The sequence below is a fragment of the Balaenoptera physalus genome (assembly GCF_965194825.1).
Source record: "Balaenoptera physalus genome assembly, chromosome: 11".
NCBI classification, from domain to species: Eukaryota; Metazoa; Chordata; class Mammalia; order Artiodactyla; family Balaenopteridae; genus Balaenoptera; species Balaenoptera physalus.
The window spans coordinates 95,472,440-95,496,395 of record NC_138896.1 but is presented as its reverse complement, the minus strand read 5'-3'; the positions used below and the strand labels follow the sequence as shown (position 1 = coordinate 95,496,395).

The 23,956-nt window shown below is 38.3% G+C and overlaps 1 protein-coding gene and 1 long non-coding RNA gene across 15 annotated transcripts in view; one reads left to right on the top strand and one right to left on the bottom strand.

Moving 5' to 3' along the window:
• The window catches only part of LOC309637561, a 29,719-nt gene extending 23,992 nt beyond the window's left edge, over window positions 1–5,727 (top strand). Inside the window, exons 2-4 of one of the 2 annotated variants that reach the window (XR_014250656.1) lie at window positions 1,174–1,305; window positions 4,904–5,078; window positions 5,673–5,727. This is a non-coding gene — a long non-coding RNA (uncharacterized lncRNA). Of the gene's footprint in view, window positions 1–1,173; window positions 1,306–4,903; window positions 5,449–5,672 lie in introns of those variants that run through there. The other variant, XR_014250657.1, reaches the window with a different exon arrangement.
• Window positions 5,618–23,956, bottom strand: part of CHL1 (cell adhesion molecule L1 like) — a 199,743-nt gene continuing 181,404 nt past the window's right edge. For 11 of the 13 annotated variants that reach the window (XM_082412116.1, XM_082412112.1, XM_082412118.1 and 8 more), the window contains 9 exons: window positions 22,841–23,063; window positions 21,490–21,605; window positions 21,150–21,354; window positions 20,797–20,919; window positions 18,014–18,193; window positions 14,543–14,704; window positions 13,782–13,913; window positions 12,036–12,108; window positions 8,109–9,454 (listed from right to left, as the gene is read on the bottom strand). In XM_082412116.1, coding sequence (XP_082268242.1) covers window positions 9,238–9,454; window positions 12,036–12,108; window positions 13,782–13,913; window positions 14,543–14,704; window positions 18,014–18,193; window positions 20,797–20,919; window positions 21,150–21,354; window positions 21,490–21,605; window positions 22,841–23,063 — 1,431 coding nt within the window. In that variant the 3' untranslated portion in view covers window positions 8,109–9,237. Of the gene's footprint in view, window positions 5,745–8,108; window positions 9,455–12,035; window positions 12,109–13,781; window positions 13,914–14,542; window positions 14,705–18,013; window positions 18,194–20,796; window positions 20,920–21,149; window positions 21,355–21,489; window positions 21,606–22,840; window positions 23,064–23,956 lie in introns of those variants that run through there. The other 2 variants (XR_014250530.1, XM_082412110.1) reach the window with 2 other exon arrangements.

The window sequence follows — 23,956 nt, the reverse complement described above, 5'->3', positions numbered from 1 at the left end:
CTTTTTCATTTCTGACTTTATTGATTTGGGCCCTCTCTTTTTGTGTGTGCGTGATGAGTCTGGCTAAAGATTTATCCATTTTTTTTTTTTTTTTTACAGGTTTCCTTTATTTATTTATTTATTGGCTGCATTGTGTCTTCATTGCTGCATGCGGGCTTTCACTAGTTGCAGTGAGTGGGGGCTACTCTTTGTTGTGGTGAGCAGGCTTCTCACTGCAGTGGCTTCTCTTGTTGCGGAGCACAGGCTCTAGGCACACGGGCTTCAGTAGTTGTGGCACGTGGGCTCAGTAGTTGTGGCTCATGGGCTCTAGAGAGCAGGCTCAGTAGTTGTGGAGCACGGGCTTAGTTGCTCCATGGCATGTGGGAATCTTCCTGTACCAGGGCTCGAACCTGTGTCCCCTGCATTGGCAGGCGGATTCTTAATCACTGTGCCACCAGGGAAGTCCCAGATTTATCAATTTTGTTTATCTTTTCAAAGAACCAGCTCTTAGTTTCATTGATCTCTTCTGTTGTTGTTTTCTGTCTCTATTCCATTAATTTTGCTCTGATCTTTATGGTGTCTTCTACTAACTTTGGGTTTTGTTTGTTCCCCTTGCTGTAGTTCATTTAGGTGTAAGGTTATGGTGTTTATTTGAACTGTTTCTTGTTTTTCAGATAAGCTTGCACTGGTATAAAGTTCCCTCTTAGAACTGCTTTTGCAGAAGATTTTGGGTTGTTGTGTTTTCATTTGTCTTCAGGTTTTTTTAAATTTCCTCTGTGATTTCTTCAGTGGTCCATTGGTTGTTTAGCCTCCATGTCTGTGTTTTCTGCAGTTTTCTTCCTTGTAGTTGATTTCTAGTCTCATAGTGTTGTGGTTGGAAAAGAGGCTTGCTATGATTTCAGTGTTCTTAAATTTATAGAGGCTTGTTTTGTGGCCTAGCATGTGATCTGTCCTTGAGAATATTCCATGTTCACTTGAAAAGAATGTGTATTCTGCTGCTTTTGGATGGAATGTCCTATATGTATCTATGAAGTCCACTTGATATAATGAGTCATTTAAGGCCAGTGTTTTCTTATTGATTTTGTCTGGATGATCTGTCCATTGATATAAGTGAGATGTTAAAAATTCTCTACTATTACTGTGTTACTGTTTTTTTTCCCTTTATGCCCATTAATATTTGCCTTATGTATTTAGGTGGTCCTATGTGTTTAGATGGTCCAAGGCAGCTGACTGCAGAACCCCAAGGAGCCCCAAGGCTAGTGCTGGCTCACTAGTGGTGGGCAGAGTCAGGGTCCAGAAGACTCTGGTGCAGTTGCCAGCCTAATGGTATGTGAAGCCAGGTCCTGGGGTTAGCACTGGCCTACTGGTGGGCAGAGCTGGGTCCTGGAGTCTGGTTGCAGGGTGCAGGGGTCCCAGAGCTGGTGTCTAATTGCTGGGAGGGGGGTCAGTTCCTGACACAGTTGGTATGGGGCCTGGGGTGTCTCAAAGCTTGTGCTGGCTCGCTAGTAGTGAGGGTTAGGGCCCAGCTGGTCCCAGGGCAAGGTCTGGCCTGCTTGGTGGGCATGCTGTGCCACTTGCTGCAGGATTGTGGTTTTCTTATGTCTGCTGTCTGCCCCCTGGTGGTTGAAGCCGGTCCAGAGGCTAGAGCAGGCTTCCTGGAGGGCAGGGTGAGGGCCCAGGGGTTCTGGGGCTGGTGCCTGCCCCCTGGTGGGGGGAGCTGATTCCTGGGCTCTTGGGTGTCCAGAGGCAGCTCAGTGGGTCTTAAGGCAGCCTGTCTGCTTATGGGTGGGGCTGTGTTCCTGCCCAGTTATTTGCTTGGCCTGACACATCCCAGCACTGGTGGCCTATAGGCTATTGGGCCAAGGTAGGGCTGGATCCTGGGGCTAAAATGCTAGAGCAAGGATTCCACGATGGTGCTTGCCAACACCAGTATCCACATGGTGGAAGGAGCTCCCAAGAATGGTTGCCACAGGGTCTTTGTCCCCAGGGTGAGCTGCATCAGCACCCTGACTCTCCACGAGACTCTCCAGGATCACCAGGTAGGTCTGATCCAGGCTCCTATCCATTTACTGCTTCTGCCCTGGGTTCTGGAGTACAGGAGAATTTGTGCGCACCCTTTAAGAATGAAGTCTCTATTCCCCTAGGCCTCTCGTTTTTCCAGAAGCAAGCCCCACTGGGCTTTGAAGCAAAATGCTCTGGAGGCTCTGCTTCCTGGTCCAGGACCCTTAGGCTGGGAAGCCTGACATGGGGTTCAAATCATTCACTCCTTTGGGAGAACCTGTGCAATGTAATTATTCTCCAGTTTGTGGATCACCCACTCAGGGATATGGGACTTGACTATATCACCAGTCTACCCCTCCTACCTGTCTCCTTGAGGTTTGTACTTTAGTAGAAAGTCTTTTCTGGTAGGTTCCAGTCTTGCATCAAGGGCAATTCTGTGAATATTTGTGATTTTGATGTGCCCTTGTGAGGAGGTGAGCTCAGGGTCTTTCTACTCTGCCATCTTGTTTGATCTTTCCCAGGTCAGTAGGTTTTAATAAGCAGACTAATTTGTTTTTTCCCCTTACTGTTATTTGTTGTTTCCCATTTGGTGCTTTAGCTCATTCATTTACCCAACAATTATCTTTTTGAGATCTATTACATGCTGGGGCCAATTCTGGGTGTCAGAGCAGGGAAAAAGACAGGCAAAGTTGCTTTTCTCATGGAGCTTGCATTGTAGTAGGAGCAGAGAAGAAAACAAAAAATCACATAAGGATATAAATTAATACAGTAATGATTGCTTTGAAGAAAGAAAAAGGAATAAAGTAGCAACCCGTGACTATTTTAGAGTTGATAGTCAGAAACATCTTGTCTGAAGAAGTGACCTTTAAATGGCCTATGAGGCAGTTTATATAAGATTTGGGAGAACATTTCAGACAGAAAAATAGCAATTGCAAATGTCATTAGGCAGAAATGAGTTTTCCTGGGCTCTAGAAACACAGAGAAGGTCAGAGTGGCCAAAGCATAGCTCTCTCCAGAAAGAGAGTATGAGATATAGTCAGTATGGTAGGCAGGTCACTAAGATAGCTCATATGGTCATGTGGTTAGCAATTTGGAATTTTGGCTAAGTTCACTGAGAAAGCATTAATATAATCTGATTTATACTTTGTAAAGCTCCCTGGGATTGTTTACAGATTGCAGAGGAGGACAAAAATGAAGCAAGAAAACCAGCCCTAGGAAAAAGATGTCTTTTGCTTGGTTTAGGATGGTGGTAATAGTGGCGAAGAACTATGAAAGGGTTAAAAATGTATTTTGGAGCTAGAACTGATAGGAGGTGATGTGAAACAATGAGAGAGAGTGGATCCAGGAATGACTTTCAGGCTTTTGGCCTGAGTCATTGAGTGGATCCTGGGGTCATTTATTAAGACAGAAAACCCGGGGAAAGAACAGTTTAGGAGTGCTAATGGAGATTCTTTCATATTTCTGGACTGGCATTTTTCTCAAGTGCATTCATTAGTTGGGATATCTCCTTGTGACTCTCATTCTTTTATTTATTTAACACATATTTAACAAATGTCCGTCAGATGTCATACACTATACTAGACAGTTGATGTTTCCAGTAAAAAAAAAAAAGAAGATGCAGCCACTACCCTTGTAGAATTTCTAGACTAATCAGAGAAATAGACATGGTAATTAAATAGCCATACTATAAAGGTAAAACTGCAACAGTGATTAGTGCAAAAAATGAGAGGTAAGTAATGTTGTGATACGCTAAAGTAGCGTGATTTGACCTAGTTATGGAAGTCTTGGGAGGTCTCTCTTAAGAAACGACATTAAACTTTAAAACAGATCAGTGATCTTGTGAAGAAGAAATAAGAAGTTTAAGGGGCTCATGACAGGAAGAAATTGACCAAATACTTGGAGCTGATAAAATATGAGTCTTAGCCTGAATTCCTTAACAGCAGAGCCTGCAGCAGTCAGGATATGGGCTACTAATTTACTAGGGAGTACCGTCCTTATAAATTAGTGTTAGGCATTAAGGGAAAGGGAGAATGAGGCAGGGAACAAGTGAGAAACTATTAATAGAGGATGCACTATTCCACTGGTCACTGTTAAATGCAAACGACTGCTGTAATCCATGGGACCATCCTGTAAAAGGGAGGTGGGAGGGGACGTGGGAAAAGAGAGAAGGTTGGAATCTATCCACCAGTGTCCCTGTCTTATTGTGTAAACCTTTCCTCCATGGGGTGTTACTTCCTCCATGAGCAGGGTTCCGTGGCATCTCGTGCCATAGTAGCAAGGGAAGAAGCCTGCCGGAAGAGTTTCGTCCCGAGCACCCCACCCCCCCACCCCCCCGCCCTTAATCTCCACCTGGTTTTACTCAGCTGTAGTCCACGCAGAGCCGCTCACTCCAGCAGCGGCTGCTACAGGCAGACAGCACCTAGAGTATCGGAAGCAGGGCATGCGAGGCATTGGATGCAATCACTGTGACAGGATGGGAGTGAGGAAGGGAAGAAGAATGGGAAATGATGGGATCTGGGAGCTTAGGAGGAGTCTGACCACGCTGGATATTGAAGAACAGTTAAAGATGTTTGTCCCTCTCTTAAGGGCACTGGGAAGTCATTGTGGGGGATCAGAATAGGGATGAAAGTGGTCCAGCTAACGTGTTCACAGGGCAGAGCTGGGGGCTGATGCAGGACATACACAGGCAATAATCTCAAGAGAATTTAGTGTAGGTTGAGTGTGGGGGACAGGGGAAAGCTGGGTGTGAAGGATGGTGCCTAGGTTTGTGGCTTGAGTACTTGGATGGGTGCTGTTGCTTCAAATCACTGAACTGTACAGCTGCAGGGCGGGGGTGGGGGGCGGCAGGGGGGAGGTGGGTGGGAGCTGAACAGCTTTGGAAGGGGGCAATTAGGCCTCCGCTTTTGAAACACTTCTCCCCCAGTCATCAGAGAGCAGACATCAAAACTTCAGATATAAGAAGAATTCTAGGCTAAAAATACCTTGAAGTCACTGGCCTGCATGTGACAATCAAAGCCTTGGATGGATGTGACACTTCAGGAAGACAATAGAGTGGGAAACAGACTTGGAATTGAGTCTGCCAAGAACTTCAGGATCCAGTAAGTTTGGATGCCATATTTTCTTCCTGGAGAATCCCAATGTAGCAAATTTATCAATTCATTTCAATTACTGCTTTTTAGGTTGCATGCAGTGAGCTGTTTTCTAGATATAGTTTGGCTTGTTTTCCGCTATTATATGTTCTGACCACATTATCTTAAAACCATGCAGTTTCTAAACATGATCAATAAGTCAGCTTTAAACTCAACCTCACCTTTCTAAAGCATTCCTAAGAGGAGTGAGGGAATAAAAAATACATACTGTATGTAAACGGCTTAGTACACAGAAAACACGTTTAAAAATCACAATTGTCCATAGATTGTCTGCTGGGCCAGATGCAGTGCCCCAATTACCCACTAGCCTTATTTGAAAGTACAGCATATTGGATGTTTTCTTGCAAAGCAACACTTCTACATTGTTCTAAAACAATCAGATGAATATACATTCATCTTAATTTCACATTTATCATAAACATAGAGTTTATTGGCATATTATAGTTTGTAGATGTGCATGATGTTAGATGGTCTGTTTGTAAATATAGTCGTTCAAATCAAAATACTTTATTTATACCTCATTTACGTTCTACTAAATTATAGTGCATTTATAGATATCCCAGGATCAGAGGCAACTGAAGTTAAGGTTGATACGTAAGTTCTGATTCTTCTCATCTGGGTAGAAAAGAATACAAACGTTTTTAGAGTACATGAAGGCGAACGTTTATTTGGAAAGTTGAATTTCTTGTATACTGAAAATATTTTTTTAAACCATACATATTCATAAGTGTAATACAAACACCACCTACAATACAAACACATTTTTAGCAAGTTCTACTATGAATATTAATCTAAGCCAACAGAAAATCAGGTAAACCAGTTTCTACATACCTTGTATCTGTTTTGGTGTTGTAATCAAACAATTTAAGATACAAACAAAGAAAGCTTTGGCTCAACCCTACTTATTTCACTATGGGCACACTAGGATATATACGACCACAGATTACAAACCCAATCCCTTTATGATCAATGTAAAATTGTTACAAGAATCGTATCTTAATGACATGTAAACATTTTTAGGGTTTCAATTGGCAATTATGTTTTAAATGCTTAGAAAATCACACCAACAACATTTCTCATTTTTGTTCTCTCTTGAGCTCATCTCTTCCATGAATATAAAGTAGGAAAAATATTATTTGAGAATTCCAGCATAATTTCATTGTGCTTTACACTTTTATAAACATGGATACACCTAAAACATCAGATGCCTTTACACCAACAGAATAAATCCCCCAAATTCACATTTTCTTATAAATACACATGCAAAATTAGTGAAAAACACTTTTGTATAGCAAAGACCCTGCTTAATTATCTTCAGATTAATAATTTTTGATGGCATGTGCAAGTCATACTGCTCATTGAACAGTAGATTTATTTCCTGCAGATTTGTTTTTCTATAAAAATATATTTATGTGTTCACAGGAAAAAAGTTGAGTTGGTATGTGTGGGGTGATTTTCGACCTATCATTAGATTATAGGTTTATGAAGTTAGAAGGCATGTTAGCTTTTATCATTTTCAATTTTTTCTTCATAAAAAAGAACACCCTGTGACAGAGAGAAGGTAACTGAGATAATCATTAGCACTTTAGAGACAGTTTGAAGCAAAGGGGTCAAGCAACTTGTCTACGGTTTATGTACAAAATCAGTGCTGGAACCAGGAAGAGAACTTGGATTTTCCCAACCCTTGGACAGCTCTCTAGGAACGGATCCCCACCACCAGTCCTTGAGATTATATACACCCTATTACATTGAAATCCTATTGACAGTAGACTAGAGAAAGTTAGTCATGGACCTATCCCTTCTGTGAAACTTCCCGGTAGAAACCACATGCTATTGAGAAAAGGTAATAGAGAGTGATAGCAAAAGGCAGTCTGAAAGCAATCTCATTTTTCAAATCCATAAGTTTTGGCCGTTCAGAAAATATGAGCAGGAACATCCTTATTACTCACACAGTTAAGGGAGAACTCTGCGATCTAGGAAAAGCAAACATTTCACTATTTGTTTCCTTCTAACTTAAAGGTAATTAAATTGATAATAAATCTAATCCTAATGCACTTCTGAGATTATGTCCCTCCTGCACGATTCTGTTAAAACCTTGTTTAGAGCAAGTGGAATACTAGTGGAACTAAATCCAGAAGTCCTAACCTTGGCCTCATCGACAGCTGAGTACCCGAAATTCCTCCCAGGTAAGCCAAAACAGGATGATTCTTCCTTGAAAAAAGTTGTGCCTTAAAATTAGATGGGGATGAAGCTCAAGGGGCTGGATGGGTGGGTGCGTGGGTCCTCAGAGTCAGGGTGAGGCCCACAGTGCCTTCCCACTTTGGGAATTCTTACTTCAGAGGTGTGGTCAAGTCCTGAGCCCACAAAGTACTGTTTTAAGTAAGACCTTCTTTTGCCGCCTCTCCCTTTTGGAGGACAGACAAGGTTTAAAACGATAATTAGATATTCCATGTGGATTATTGCGTTGACCATTATACACACTCCCTCATTTTGGTCCACAAGAAAGAGAGCGGGCTACATACATCAAAGTCAAGGCTTTAACAATATACACGGATGGGTACAGTTCAAAAAATAAAGTAAAATCTGAGTCAATTTCACTTAAACATAATTAAGAAATGCACTTAAGAAGAATGTCGAGGTAAGGTTAAAAATTTTTTCCATAAAATGAGAAGCTCCACACTGAATTTTACTGACATGCATGCACCGTCCTTCATAGTATTTCTAAACCGCTTCCATGTATAATTTTAGAAGGACGAGTAGCTCACGTGCCAGGAAATAAATTCCCTGAATTTGTACTGGTTTTGACGGAAGGAGAACATAGAAAACTATCCCACCCTGAAGATGTTTAAAATGTGATACAGGCAAAACCTATGTATAGGAATTTCTACTCTAAACAAAGTTTTTCTTTCGGGGGGCTGGGGTAGGAGTACACTCAACAACAAAAATTTACTTTGAAAAATATGGAATCATTCCCCTCAATATTTATATGATATTTTATTTTGAGATGGTGGGAAAAGCACATAAGAACAAAATCCAAATGCTTTGTACAGAGTCTTCAGTTTGGGAACCTCATGTGATTGATGGGTTGTAGCTTTGGAATGATGAAACATGGTGTATTACTATATATACTCCATCTGTACAGACATGCCTGTTAATGTTCTTTTTCTCACCCCAAAATAAAACAATCTCTATTTTAAACTGTGTAAATATTAACATAATATTTACAATGCATTCACGAAATATGTGGAACATACCATTATACAAACATAGAGAAAAGGTACAAGCAATCAATTTAGAAATGGAGATATTAAATAGATACCAGTTATTAGACCACAGCATTACGGACACCTCCTGCCTGTTCTTTCATAAGATAACCTTCTGACCACTGCTTCTTTTGCAGCTGAATTGAGTCCAATAAAACACAAAAAACAAAGATGTTTGTAGATGTCGTAAGTGATAGAAATTACAAATTCACGTTGATACTGAGAAAGGTAGAATTCTGTTTAAGCATGAGCATCTCTGGGCAAAGAGTTAGGAGCTCAGTAAATACTAGTTGATCATTTCACCTAAGACTTCTACTACTCAAATTTTAAATAATAAATTTAGACTGTATATATTCAACGAACTGTTTAAGTAAGACATTCATTCTCTTTACATTTTAAATAACCAGTTTGCTTACCATCTTTTAACCTGTCAGGAAGCAAAGTCACTAAGACAGTTCTCCGAGACGGAATACACATGTGCATACACAGACAACCCACAAGGTAGCAACATCTCTGCAAACACAGTGAAGAGTAAAACCAGGCAAATATGGAGTTCACTGGATGGATACTTTGGATTCAGGTGAGGTGAATCTAAATACAGGATTTGTTTTGTGTTCTGCATTTTGAGCACCTGAAAAAAAAAAAAAAAACACAGGCGTGTAGTGCTAGATATTTTACTTTTTCAAGGCAGTGCTATTGTTCTCAACACAGCTGCAGGAAGTTCAAATTCTGGATGAAGTCTTTTGCCACAATGTTTCTATTCCTATAGGAAAAGTTCTTGCTCCCTTGAACAGATAAATATGGAAGGTTGGTGTGAACCGCTGATGTGTTTCTAGGCTCTGCGTTTACGCTCGGAGTGGAAATGTTGCTGTAGAACTTCCATTGCTTTCCGCCGATCCTTTCTCCTTAGATCCAGCATAGGCGCCAATAAATGACCCATCCTCACTGAACAGACCGTGGTCACCTTCTCCGTACTCGACTAAGCTGTCGGCACTTTCTGTGGCCTGCATATCCCTGTTAAGGGACCGAAGGCTTCCTTTGAGAGGTTTTTCATCGCTGTCACTAGAAAATAAAAAGGAAGAATTCGACAAAATCTAACGTGAGGTACTCATGTAAAGCAAGACTCAGGCACAAGTGCTAATAGGTTTTTAAACTTTCCGGATATTCATATTAGCACTGAAGACAGGTAAATCCTGAATGACTCCTTTCACAAAGAAATGTTTAAATCGTCATTACCAATTTGTGTCGTTCTGAGTAATTGAGAAACTCACAACACTCCTGCTTGCCTTTAAAATTGAGACATGCAGATATTCAATCTGTTGATTACATAGAGAACAAATGTTATTTCCTTCACTTTCATGAACTTCTCGAACCCTAGTCTCGATCTTCTGTCTTTCTTTACCTTTGATCCTGCATGTTCCTCCAAATCCCTCCAGAAATGTCTCTCTTGTTTAGGTTAATCAATCAAATTCTGTTTCTTGTAACCAAAGAACTTTCTTTAATAAACTCAGGTTTGTAAAATTAAAAAAAAAAAAAACTGGCATTTTTAGACCAGAAATACTACAAGTATCCTACATTCATTTATGCTTTGCGTTCTATTCTTCAACAAAAGCAAGTCTGAGTTAGTAAAAAGGTCTATAAAATGATATAGTTTTCTTAATTTCTAGATGATGGGTGTTTTTTAATATCAACTTCCATCACACTAGAAAGCTGTACACCAAATTAGAAGATTTTATAAAATTCTAAAAAAGGAAAATTTGGGAGAAAAATATAATTAGCGTGCTATTAGCACTTGCTAGTATGTGGTAGTCACTGGTGCTGTTCATCAAACAGGTCCATATCTCAGCTTTCTGGAAGCATGGCAGGATGATAGTTCACTGCCCTCTGAGTTATGCATTGCCAGGTGACTTGCTTTGGCCAAAGTGAGCAGAGGTGACATATGTCACTTTCCAGCCCGTGCTCCATTTGCCATCTTCCATTTCCTCTGCTGTGCTGACCCTCAATGCTCGCTCACCAGCCGGTGCTCCCAAGTGACCAAGATGGCTCGAGCCATCTGCGTTGCACACGCAGTTTGAGAAAGAAAAATATATGCCGTTGTTTTCAACAGCAGCATGACCCAGACTGTCCTGCCTCATACAGTAACTGGCTCCCGAACTGGGATGCTACAGTTATAAAAGCAAATACGAAGAAAACAAAGAGACAAAATGTGGCATTACCTTAAGGACCAGGCCACAAATAGCGAAGCAACTCTTACCAGAAGCTGGAAAGACGAGAATTCACGTTATGTAACTGTCTCCTTGCATAATTTTCCAGATAAACATGTAGTTTTGGGGAAAAGATGAGGGAAACTGTATTAACTAACAAGATGCCAGGTGAAAGCTTGCAGGGGATGATTGTACCCATCTTTTTACAGCAGCAGCAAAATATGAGGGAATGGGTTTTAACTAAGACATGTCTTAGTTTTTTCCTCATAAAATCGAACTAGTAATATCTGTCTTTCAAAAGTATTTTCAACAGTTGCCATCATAGGCTCTCAGTGATCCCTGCCTTGTGGGATTTGAGTCACCATTTCCTAAATGTGTATAATTAATTCCAAGTTTTCTTTTTCTCTCTCTCTCCCTTCAGCCTTTAATGCTCCTTCGTGGAAAGCACCTCAGATGGAAGAAAGAAAAGTAAGTATAGAGCGAAGTAGAGCCTAGAATGAGGCTCAGATGTACATCAGTTAATGCAGGATGGCTAATCAGAATACTCCACATCCCTGATGACAGTAATGATCCAGGGTGAGGCCAATCAAGTCCGTTATTTGGTATGGACGCTGGTCTTGTGTGCCAATGGCCATGTATGCCTGGAAACTGTAACAGCCCCTTTGGCTGCCGTATACAGAGGACCTGACTGACAACAATGGCATCCTAAAAAAGAACAGGTAAGAAAAGAAGAGGTACCTACCTCATACCAGATTTCTTGCAATTTCCCCTACGTGTGACACACGTTTATACCTTCATAAGTTTGGTCTGGGAGCGAAGAGTAACACAGTCTTTTTCGTCCTTTCCTCCTTTGGAATGGACCCTTCCCAGAACTCCTCTGAGGCAGAAATGGTTGCTCCCTTTTCCGCTCTCTTATCCTCTTTCATTAATTACAGTTATTTGCACTGATACTTTTTTCCTCTGAAGACTAGGTTCATCTTGAGGACATGCTCTGTGACTCAATCACCTTTTAGGTACACACCGTAGGTGCACAGGATACAGGTTTATGGGTGTAAACTGCACACAACCTGGGTTCACAACGGCCATGGTGAGGAGAGACTACAAGCTGTTTTAGCTACTCCATATATAGATATTCAATCTAAATAACAATAGTGTCCTTTGCATAACACCTTTCAAGAAAAGTGTCCTAGCACACACGCTACCTAGACAGCAGTTACATCTCCACCTCGGCACAGAGAAATCTGACTGCTACCAAATTTGATTGGGCCACTTAAGAAGGCCCCCCCCCTTTTTTGTTTCTTTTTAAACAGACTATTCTTTATAGGAGTATTAAAATATAGTCCTGTAATCGTTAAGAAGAAACACTTTTTTATATTTGTAAGCTTATAACCTGATGACTATGTGCTTTGGTACATTTTTCAATGGAACGTAATGTTTACCTGTATTCACCAAAGGTTTCGTCTTTCACTGACTGAACTTCTGGGTCTGGATGCAGATCTTCCTTTTCTTTTACTGAAAAAAAAGGGGGAGGGGAGTAATACAAGGAATTTTAAAAGACATATTTAACGGTGCTGTTGACAGTGAAAGTCAGGTTTGTTGTGGTTGTACCTATCACCCATCAGAGTTATCTCTGTGTTCAAATAAAAAAAGAAAAAGGATCCTCTGGCTTGTCTTTATTTGTCATCAGGGTTACAGGCTGCTGCAGATATGCACACAAGTAATGTAGTGTGACGTGGGCAACACGTCGTACTGGAAGAGTCCGTAACTTCGTTATGGTCTCTTAATGAAGACCAAATTACTGTATATACATTTTACTATCCTAAACTTTTTGAAGATGTCATTGGCTGATTGCTAGCAGATCTATGTCATTAAACTAAAGGGAATTAAGAAAAAGTCAATCATTTGGTGGTTCTCTCTCTCTCTTACTCCAAACTGCCTCAATAATCAGAATATTCAAGTCTATCATGACATAGAATAAATTAGATTTATTCTGCATAGTGGGGTACAGGCCAAGGAGGCTCTTGCTTCACTTTACCAGGAAAACTCGAACTAAAAGCCTTCTTCATGGCACCTTTTACTACTACTTGCCGAGACCTGAGAGTTTCTCTTAGTTGTCCTAAAAATGAAATGCTGACTTGTTTTTCTTTTCTGGGCACGATTTGAAGAAGCTTCTTCAGAATTTGCATAGGGCAACATTTCACAAATGACAGTTTGCTGGGGACACTCAAAAGGAAATGCTCTATCTATCTCTTTAAAGTTTCCAGTTAATTACCTCGAGCATTCATGAGTCATTAAAAATCTAATTCCTAACAAATTCAGTCTAAGCAAGAAAAAACATGTATAATGGCATAAATTCTGTGTAACTGTACAATTTAGAAATTATTCTCTTGTTTGATTGTACAATATACATAATGGGCTCCCCAAAATATTTGCTGGATGAATCATAAGCCAGTAAAGAATTTCACACTGATCTGAACATCAGCAAACGAATAGCACTGGGATCTAAATCTTTCCCCCTGTGTAGAAGCATCATGAATGCTAAGCAAAAATAATAATAATAGTAACAACAAAACATGGATATCTGAAAAAGACAAAAGAAATTTGGACACTGAATGAAATTAAAGTAAAGCCAGATATTAATTAATAATTAATTAATTCAAGAGGCAGTGTATCTGATATATGTCATGGTAATAAGAAATGCATTCCCAGCACTGGTTCAGTTTAACACAGTTGACTAGCAGAGCCAGTACTATTAGAATGGACTAGTGCAAAACAACTCTGGGTCATGAATGTGTAGAGAGGCATACTATAAATGGGTCCTTCTTTAAACATTGAAATATATGAGTGTGACTTAGTAACAGGTCTTCCCAACATCTGTGATATTTTACAGATAGAAAATAGAAGCTTGGAAGTATTATATGTCTCCCTAGAGCCTGTTTTATATACTAGAAACAAGAAAACAAGTAACCACCTAGAGATAATATTCTAGACGACATGTATTCCCTTTGGTTAGTTAATATAGGAATTTTTTTCCCCCCTCTCAGTATACTGTATACCTAATGTGCTCAAATCAATTTGACTTAAATGTGTAATTAAAAAAAAATTAAAGATGTCTCTGAAGATGGCCTCCTAGAAATCAAAGAGAATTTAATAAAATTCAAAGTCATGTTAAGAAACAACTTTACCTGAGTACTTTCCACCTTTGTTCCTCTTCACAAAGCAAACAGTCAACAATATTAGCGTGAGAAGAGCAATCGCACACATCAATCCAATAAACCAGCCTTGCGTGGAGATGTCATCATATAAACCAGCATATTCTGTTGTACAAAGAGAAGTCACACGTTGAGCACGAGAAACGGTCTTTGGAATTATGCCCCTCTGGGGAAAATTAAACATCATTTTTAAACATACAAAATAGCATCAATTTTATTTTTTCCTTGGAGTGACCCTAGAGGGAATGTGATTTGAAGGACATTTCATTGGGAGAATACTGATAAATCATTTAATCATTTTTTAGAAAGGGCCCTCTCAAATTGCATTTGATTCTGAGGATGAAAACCGAAGAGAGACAGTAGAGACAGATGCAGTTAAATACAGCAGCAACAGCAAGCAAGCAAAAGCACAAGCTGCCTCGGTTACATGCAGATTGCTATGGAGATTCTGGGGTTTTTGGTTGTGGTTTTCTTTTTAGTTTCTGTTATTAACACATGTTAATTAGCAGCAGACATTTTTAGGCAACTACTCTGGTAAAAACAATAAGGGATAACTCGGACTTTTTCATTTTGACAATTTTAAAATGCTATGCCAAAACAAATGGAAACTACTGTTTTTATAGCTAACATACTTCGTATTTTTATCTTTAATATAGGAAGTATGTAACATTAAATAATCTACAGAACACAGATGTATTGTCTAAGATGGCTCCAAACAGAGTCTCATTTCTCACCTCTCCCTCTTGTCTCAATTACATCTTCAAAAATGCTATTGTTATCAACCCAATTCTTAGTCAATAGGCGAACTATATGTTCAGCTCCCGGCTCAAATGCCTCTACTGGGTGAATCTTTTGAGTAAGATTTACTCCTTCTGATATCGTCCCGACACTTTTACCTAAGAAACGTACACAGTTAAATCATACGAATCGTCATCACTGAAAAGTAGGACATGAAAAGTAAAAAAGTATTGTTATTTGAGATGAATAAGAGAGCCCTTTGTAGCATTTTTTTCCTCAGTTTCTGAATTATCTGAAGATCAAGAAAAGCAACGTTTCAAGATTTTCTTTTCTAATATGCTGATATGGAGTAAATGAAATGAACTGAATTCATGTCCTTTTAAGATGATGCACTTATTAATGAAGTGATTGATACTATAAATCCGCCTGGTCATACGAATGGTTTAAAACCAAACACAGACTTCAAAAAAGTTATACAATGTCATCTGTTGCAATTTGGACTCTCACAAACCCAGCAGGGACGGAATATGGCAATTTTGGCTTATAAGTGAAAGCACATGGCATTAAAATCTTAACTCTGTATTATTACTTCTTTTTGCCTTGGTTGTCTTCATAAATACTGATGGAATAGCATCATAGTATGCTCATATATTAAATATTTGAGAACTGTAGAAACTTAAGCTACATAAAAGTGCAGGTTTACAGGTACATTTAAATGAAATGCATTGAGATTTTCAAAGTGAGAAATTTACACTTTTCAAAAGAAACGTGAATATGTCAATATATTAATTGTAGAATATCAGCAGATAAAAACATGACTCAAGTGTCATTAAAGTATACATTTAATTTCTAATATTATAACAAAATACCTAAAATATTTTTCCTTTTGATCCATACTTTTGCTAAGAATTAACTCAAAAAAATAAATGTAAACCAAGAAATGTTAACAAGTTATATTGAAAAGGAAATATATTCCATGTTGAGAATATTAGGAGTTATTACACTGTTGTAAATGAGAATGTGTCACACGTTAAAATTTAGTTACAACTTTTCACCACAGAGTAAAAATTGATTATATAGTTACTGATAACACAAGGACCGTTAAAAAATGGCACCATGGGAAAAATAAGACCGGTTATATTAGCTGCAGAAAGCCTTCAAGATTGAGCACCATTGAAACAAAACACAATTAATTTGGCCTTTGAAAAACAGAAATTTAGTGTTACATTAAGTAGTGCAAGCTTTTGAAAAATAGAGCAAAGCAAGTGTTTTATTCAAACCAGTAATGATACAAAAAAGAATATTTCTGATGAACTCCATTTTTTCCCCCAGTTAGATTAGGGAATGTGAGCCACCTGAAACTCAGAGTGACAACCAGAAAATGATGGGGAAAAAAATGCTTGTGTATCAGATCCCACTCTCTGACTTAATGCCAGATGACCTTAAAATGTGCCATCTATGCAAAGAGAAGAAAGATACACAGAAATACATTCCAATTTGCACAGAACTTATCATTTTTAGAGTATTTAGTGATAGCAAGATGGATCTCCTCAGTAGAAGTATATATATATTTTTTTCTCTTTTTTTCAAAGATCATGCCGAAATTGAGTGGCAGAAGGAGATTACAGTTTCTTTCCTGTAAATATGGCAAGATAGGCCTATAGAAGAAAAATCAGTGTCAACTAGGGAAGGGGACAGTAGCTGAAAATGCAGAATCCTGAAAAAGAGCACAAACATACTAGTAAGAAACATTTTCAAATTACAACACGTGAGAGAGTGAACAAATATGCTGTAAAACACTCAAGCACATTAGTTATAGCTTTAATTTGCAGAAAAGATGTAGCATCATTTATAAAACCACATAAACAGCATTTTCTACCCTCTGAAAAGAGTTTGTCAAACATAAACACAACCAAGCCCAAATTCTCCAAATATTTCCATATATACTAGAATGCCTAACTACTGTAAGGCAATTTTGTGAATTTTTTTTCTTACATGCTTCAAATTGGCAGGAATGGGATTAGCATTTCTGACACATACTATGGTCTTGGTCCTAAAAAACAAAAAACAAAAAAACCCTCTCCATGCCTTAAATTCTGTTTTAGAAAATACAAAAGTTGCATATTTACATTACCACTATTCTGACTTATTTTCTTTGTGTTGAACACTTGATACCCGTTTGAACCCTTGAGAAATAAGAACCTTTTAGTCTAGAAAGTTTTCAATCACCATCTTTAAATCTACCTCTTAGGAGTAAGTAAATGAGTTCTTCATTTCACTTGGTGTCTAATTCATCCTTGGGAATAACTTGTGGGTTTTTGGGGAGAAACCATTTTGAACACATACATATATTTTTTTTCCCCATAAAAGGGAGTTTTGAGTATTTAGGGAGTCTGAGGAAAACATAAGCTCTTCATTATTTAGCTACAGTAGGAACAAAATAAGAGGAAGAAACAAACTGACAATAAAGGTCACAGCATAACCATTCACACAAACACACTGATTTTACACTGATTCACAAATTTAAATACATTTCCATATGTATCTTTTATAAATGATAGACAATTCAATTTTCTTCATTATTATTTTTTCTTTTTCCGTAGTCTAAAAATTGGGAAAGCATCCAGAACAGCGGACACGTAGTATATGACACATAAATGACTTATTTACATTTCCCTTCCTACCATCTCCCATTTCCTTTTGCCTGCCTCAAATATCCCTCTAAGTCTGATCGACTTTAATTCTACACAAGGCCCTCTTTTTAAACTCATTAGTGTGTATATCCATTCCTCCAATCCATTTCCCTTTCTTGTTCTACCTTCTTATTTTCTCTCCTGATGCCCTGTTGATAACATAGAAAGCTTAGTAAAAATACCGCTAAAATCATAATTGGAGAAATAATTTGGGAAGGGAAATGGCCATGAGTTGGGAAAAAAAAGTGCAATTGCATTAGGAGAATTGTACAAATGAAACCAGAGATTTATGAGCCATTTTCAAGCTAGGTATTTGGCATCAACCAGTAGAGAGTAAAAGAAAGAAAATTGATATATGAATCAATGTATATGAGTCATGACATGAAGGTGAAATGTATTAGATCAGTGTTGCAAAAGGTCTACCAGTGCAAGAGGCAAATATTTTCCTGTGTAGAAACATTTCCAAAAGAAAAATACCCCTCTACTAATCTTACGAGTAACTTTTTGACCTTATATCCCCCTATTTTAATTAAGCAAAATTATAGTTCCTGACCTTATATACACTAAGGCTATAGTTTGATTACTGATGTGTAGAAGTTCATACATTAAGTCAATGTGAACTTTAGAAACAAGATAAATAAATTCTCTACGTCAGTGGAAAACAGAAGGTCAGACAGATTGAGATCACAATCATTTCTAATTTACAGTGACTAGCATGGCGCAGTCCTTTCAGAGCAGTTTAAAACATAGCATGCATAAACCTCCTGTACTTACTCCCTTCTCCTAACGTGGAGCTTTCCTCAGTGATGGGTTTTCCACAGCCCTTTGAAGTGCAAGCCCTCAAGTAGAATTTGTACTTGGTAGTTGCATTGAGGTTTGAGAGACGCCAGCTGGGCTTTGATGGAGTTGTAATGTTGATATCATTTAGTTCTCCAATCTCATAGGTGTCATTTACTACAGAAATAAACAGGCATATCAACGGCTCAAATTTCACAGCCTTAACCATTCAAGTTATGTTGTCTCTTATTTTTGCTTCTATGTCTGCTGTGGTCTGCAAGATATTATCTTAATTATTCAGAGCTATCAACTTACTTAATTCTCTGAGGTAGATGTAATTATTATGATGTATTATACATGGGAAAATTAAGGTCTAGCAACAATAAACACCTTGCCTAGACCTAGAGCCACTAACTGGCAAACTGGGATTTGAATCCAAACTACAGCCTTTTCACTCCAGAGCCCATGTTCTTAATCACTCTGCCGTACTGGAAAATCACCCCAGCTTTACCACACCTATTTAAAATGATGAACTTTCCCCCATTATTATATTTTCATTGTATCCTTAAGTATTTTTTAATCTCCTTCTGGTGTGATAATTTGGACAATAATTTACATGAGTCTTCTATAGTTTCTGGTTTAATATGTGGCGCCAAATAAGTACTCACATATGTAGACTCAAGAAACTGGTAAATTACATATTTTAAAATATCTACTGTATACTAAGCACTATGTAAAGTGATATATGGAAAAAGATGATTTAGATAGTGCCTTTCAAAGAATCTGCCACATAGCAAGATCATGATATTTGTGCAAGAGCACAAAGTACTGTAAGACTGCCATAAGAATAATCCAAGAGATGAAATGGTATTTCCAAAACTGTGCAGCCATTAGTGGTAAGAAAATGACTAGAATAAACACTCTTGACTCTCAGTCCAAGAGGCCATCAAAAAATACATTTACTCTTTAACATAAAAATGCCTCCATTGGTCTATTTAATGCAACGATATGAATGGAAATGAAAAAGAAACTAATAATCCAAACACAGGAAAGAAGAAAGTAAAATAATCACCATTTGTAGATTATTGGAGAGCATTCCTGTAAAATACCACCAATCAATTGAAAAACTACCACAATCAACGTAAGAATTCAGGAAAGTACAGAGAGAGCTCTCATATACATACTCGACAACTATTTAGATCATATAAGAGCCACAAAAATATATAAGCCACCTAAAAATATTTCAATCACTTAATAGAGAGCAGAATAAGTATATAATTATATCATTTTATTAAAAAATCCACATATCAAGTGGTACAGTAACCACTGCAATTGTTACTATTTCAGCCTTTTCTCTATATATTCTAAGAACTTGTTTTAAAAATAAATTTATAGATTATATACAGATCAACATGAAGGTTGGAATTTAATGTTGAGTTTCTTCATTAGGAGGATAAAGATAAGGCATATCTTTATCAAACAAAGTGACATTTGAAAAGTCTTCAAATATTTCTTCAGTGCTTTCTACATGTTTGAAATCCAGTCCATGGAATAGTGTAGGCTTTACAGTTCAGCATCTAGAATGACTGAGCTGGGTCTGAATCCTTGTGTAACACTTATTTTACTGCACAGCTCTCTGTAAGTGACCTCTATATGCTTCTCATCCATAAAGTAGTGATGGTACATACCTCATAGATTTCCTGTTTTAATGAAAAAAAATGCAGGGAGAATTCTTAGTACTTACTGATCCTGCTATATACCAAACACTCAAAGACGCTAAAATGTTGCCTCTATGGCTGTATCCATTTAATCATAGGTACCTAAAACAGAATAGGCCATCAGAAGCTAAAGCTGGTACCTGACCTGAATTGCTGCAAGCCTTGAACTGATTGATGGCAGTTCAGGGCTATATCAAGTTGACTTTTGCAAGCAGTGGAGACTGGGTTTCTATAGTCCTGGTGTTTTTGTGGTTTAGGAATTCATGTCTTCAAAGTTTAAATTTTTTCTATGAGCTCAGTCCCCTAATTTCCATTTTGAGATGATGCCTAGATTTGAAAACTATTGAAGATGGGAGGTGTTATGATTAAAATGAGCTGATTTCATCTAAACATTATTTTTTTTACCCTAACAGCACAGCAGCAAAGGGGGAGAGCCTAGGGTAATGATCCAAAGACAACTCCTTGGTTCTCTCAATATTACATGACTGTACCACTGCGCTACCAATAGAGGATTCTCAAAAACAAATATATGCAGGGTTGAGATTGGAAACATGCACCAGAGACAGAACAGGCAGTGTAGTGTGGAAGTTAGTGTGCTTTGAATCTCCACTACATCATTAACTTTTTTCTTTGCGTATTTCCTAATGCTCAAGGCCTCTTATATATACGTATTAAATGCATGTTTTCTGGTACCTATTAACATACTGCTTTTCTTCTAAAACAGGAATTGGCAAACCTTTTCGAAAAGGACTAAATTGTAAATATTTTAGCCTTTGTGGGCTATGCAATCTTTGGGGCAACTACTCAGCTTTGCCACTTTAGTGAGAAAGCAGCTATAGACAAATTTAAGTGAGTGGACATGGCCGTGTTGTAATGAAACGTTCTTTATACGAACAGGCAGCAGGCTGGATTTGGTCTGCCAGCCGGTTTACAAACCCCTGTGCTGTAAAGGAAGTATGCCAGCTTACAAAGCATGAATTGGATTCTCAGCATGGTAAACCAAATACGCAACCAGAAAAAATGAAACATTACTAGGCAAATCCAGTTCAAATATGTACTTACTTATCTGGTACTGTAATAGATAGCCAGTTAAGTTTCCGTTTAATTTCTTAGGTAGTCCCCAGGATAAAGTGGCAGTGTCTTTATCAACTTTGATGACCTTGAGAAAAGTTGGCTTTTCAGGTACTGGAAAACACAAAGCCAACAACAGACGCTCATAAATTGGTAAATTTCTTTTAAAAAATTACAGTTTATTAAATTGAGAAGCTAACTCATATGACATAAGTACAGATTAACTAACTAATAAGGGAGGAAATGTCTTGGCCATTGGGATATTTACTTTGTTATTTATTTTAAATTGTTATTTATTTTAAAATTGGATATTTAATTTATTAAATACATCGTTATTCTCTCACCTCCTTCTGGTGTTTGAAATATGTAAGGCTCACTCTCTGGACCAGCTCCTTTGGAATTATAGGCTAAGACTGTTAAGTGAAATTCACTAAAGGCATCTAGGGAAGGAACCATTCCATAGTTTCTCTGTCCTGAAAATCTCAGAATGTTTACTTCTTTGGGATATGTTCTTCCATCCAACAGACTTTTTGTTTTCCACCAATTTACCTGCAATGAAAATAGGAACCCTTTAACATATCAGCCGTGGTGGCACATTGTCTTTTGGCTTCTTCTGGAATCAGTTCTTATTTACAGGAAATATATTAATTCCACAGTGAGAAGAAGAAAATCTGTGATAAAAACCTGATATCCTTTCAGATGTCCATGTACTCTTTCCTTTGGAATTGTTGACCAGGTAACTTTAACTAATGTGCTGTTTATCACGTCCACCCCATGGATCACCGGAGCTGTATCAGGATCTGTTAAGCACATGAGAAGGATTAGCTTTCAGTAATCTCCAAGCACGATCATTAGGGTCATTTCCAAAAGGTGATCTTTCATGTTTTTTAATCTGAGGAAAACACTTGTCTCGAATCAATTGCAAATGGAACCAAGAGTTTCTCATTACAGAAGAGTTTCAGGGTCCAAATAGGTTTCTAGAGAAGAGGAGAGCCTGGACCACACTGAGAAAAGCCCCCCTTCAGATGGATACAGTGTGGGCAATGTAACTGGAAACAGTGGCCAGTAAAATCTTCTCTGGGCATCTGCCTCCGGAAACATGTGAGCTAGACTAATAATATAACTAAAATTACTGGGGAGTTTGATTAATCAAATATTAATAAGAAGAGCTGACATTGAGCATATTCTGTGTGTCAGACACTGTGCTGAGGGCCTATACTGGATTGGCTCACATCATTCTTAGAACAACCCTATAAAGTGGTATTAGTATCCCCATTCTACAGGGGAGCTAACCACAGACGAATAAACCAAACCCACCACAGCCAAGACTAATATATTAGTTCACAGTGAGAAGTCCTGTGTAGTGAGAATTTAGGTAGCAGGTGAACTAGACCTTCTTCTATTCTTGGATCGAAATATTACTTTGGATACTGCAAGAACAATGAGAATAACTCCTACCGTGCAGAGATTTGGAATACAGTCTTTCCTTTTTCCAATAATTTATTTGCAGCTGTTATTATGGTATAAATATTTAATAATAAGATCATATCACCAGTACCTCAAAACTCTGTGTGTGTGTGCGTGCACGCGCACATGAGATTCTATATGCAAATCTGGGTGTGCACCTCATCTCCGTTAGGAAGGCTCCAGCTCTGAGGCCAGGGTGCGACAGCAGGCAGCTGTTAGGAAGTCCTTGACAAGTAAGGGCAGATGTGATTGGAAACCTTATGACAGTTATGCTGCTTAACTGTGGGCACTGCTGATTCCAAGCCTTTGATTTTCATTATAGAAATAGCTTTTTTTGGAAACTGAATAAAATTAAACCTTTCAACATTCTTCCTTACCACCCTATACTGATCAACTCTCCTGCAGTCAACCCTGGAGTAGAAACTGTGTGTTATATGTCTTTTTATCTCCTACAGCTAGTACATCCACTTTGCATGCAGTAGTTGCTCAAAAATATTCATCGACAGAGTGTAATATACTTGAGAGAAACGATTCCTGAAGTACTTGGGGTTTCAGGTGCGCCACTTACAGTCTTCTCCAGAATAGAGAATCACTGACTGAGGCTCAGGGCCAGAGCCCAGGTGATTGACGGCTTGGACTTGGACATCATACGGAGCATAGACAGCAGATGTCATCACCCGCAGGGTGTGGTTTGTGACTGTTTCTTCCTCCCACTCCACCGGGGCTCCCTGTGGTTTCCAGGTCACTCTGTACTCCAGTCCAGGTCCATTCTGCTCCATGGGTTTCAAAGGCTAAAACAGAAGGCCAGACTCATCTCGCGTGATCACAGATATGCTGAGTCAGAGACAGAGAAGCCACCCTAAATGGCCCAAGAAACTCTGCAATAAAGGTATCATTTCTTGGGAGATCTTCAATCCCGCTCTTTGGTTTGGAAATCCTTGTGAAAAATGTTGTCATTCTGTAAATTTAACCTTGAAAGTTACTCCCTTACCTCCCCAAGTAGAGACTCTCACAATTTAGATGCCTGGATTATGCCTAACAGTTCACATATGAAAAAATTTACTAAGAAATTCCACAGAGGGTTTTAGCTTTTGTTTACACTTTGTTCTATATTCTGGTTTGTTTTTTTTTTTTCACTCTCAGAGAAGTTGCAGAAATAAAAAGGACATGGCCATGAATTCCATGGATGTAAACAGGATTTTTTCCATGGCTTTTCAGTCAGAACTCTTTGTACCTGACTCCATCCATCTTCCTTCCAAGAGAAGAGAGAGAGCAAGTAAATATTTTTGGATAATATGCATTTTTATACAGTAGCACCCAGAAGATGTACTCCTCTCTACAATAAAATATTTCCCCAGCTCCTTGCCCATTCTCTTTCTATTTCTTTTACAAGAAAGCACTCCCCACCCTCCACTTTATTTTGCTGTATAGAAATATATAGTGGAGGAATTTCTCATATAGGAAATTGGTTATTTCCACTCCAGTTTTTAATCGAACAGTACTTTAATTCAGAAAACATCAATGTGATTTAAACCATCTGTTTAATATCATAAAAATGGGAATGTGCATTTAAGTGAATCAATTATATAGAATACATAAAAAATGTGATTTTAGTCATAGATTTATAAGGGTCACTTATATAAAACAGTAGTTTTGTCTGTATATGCAAGTGATTCAATAATAT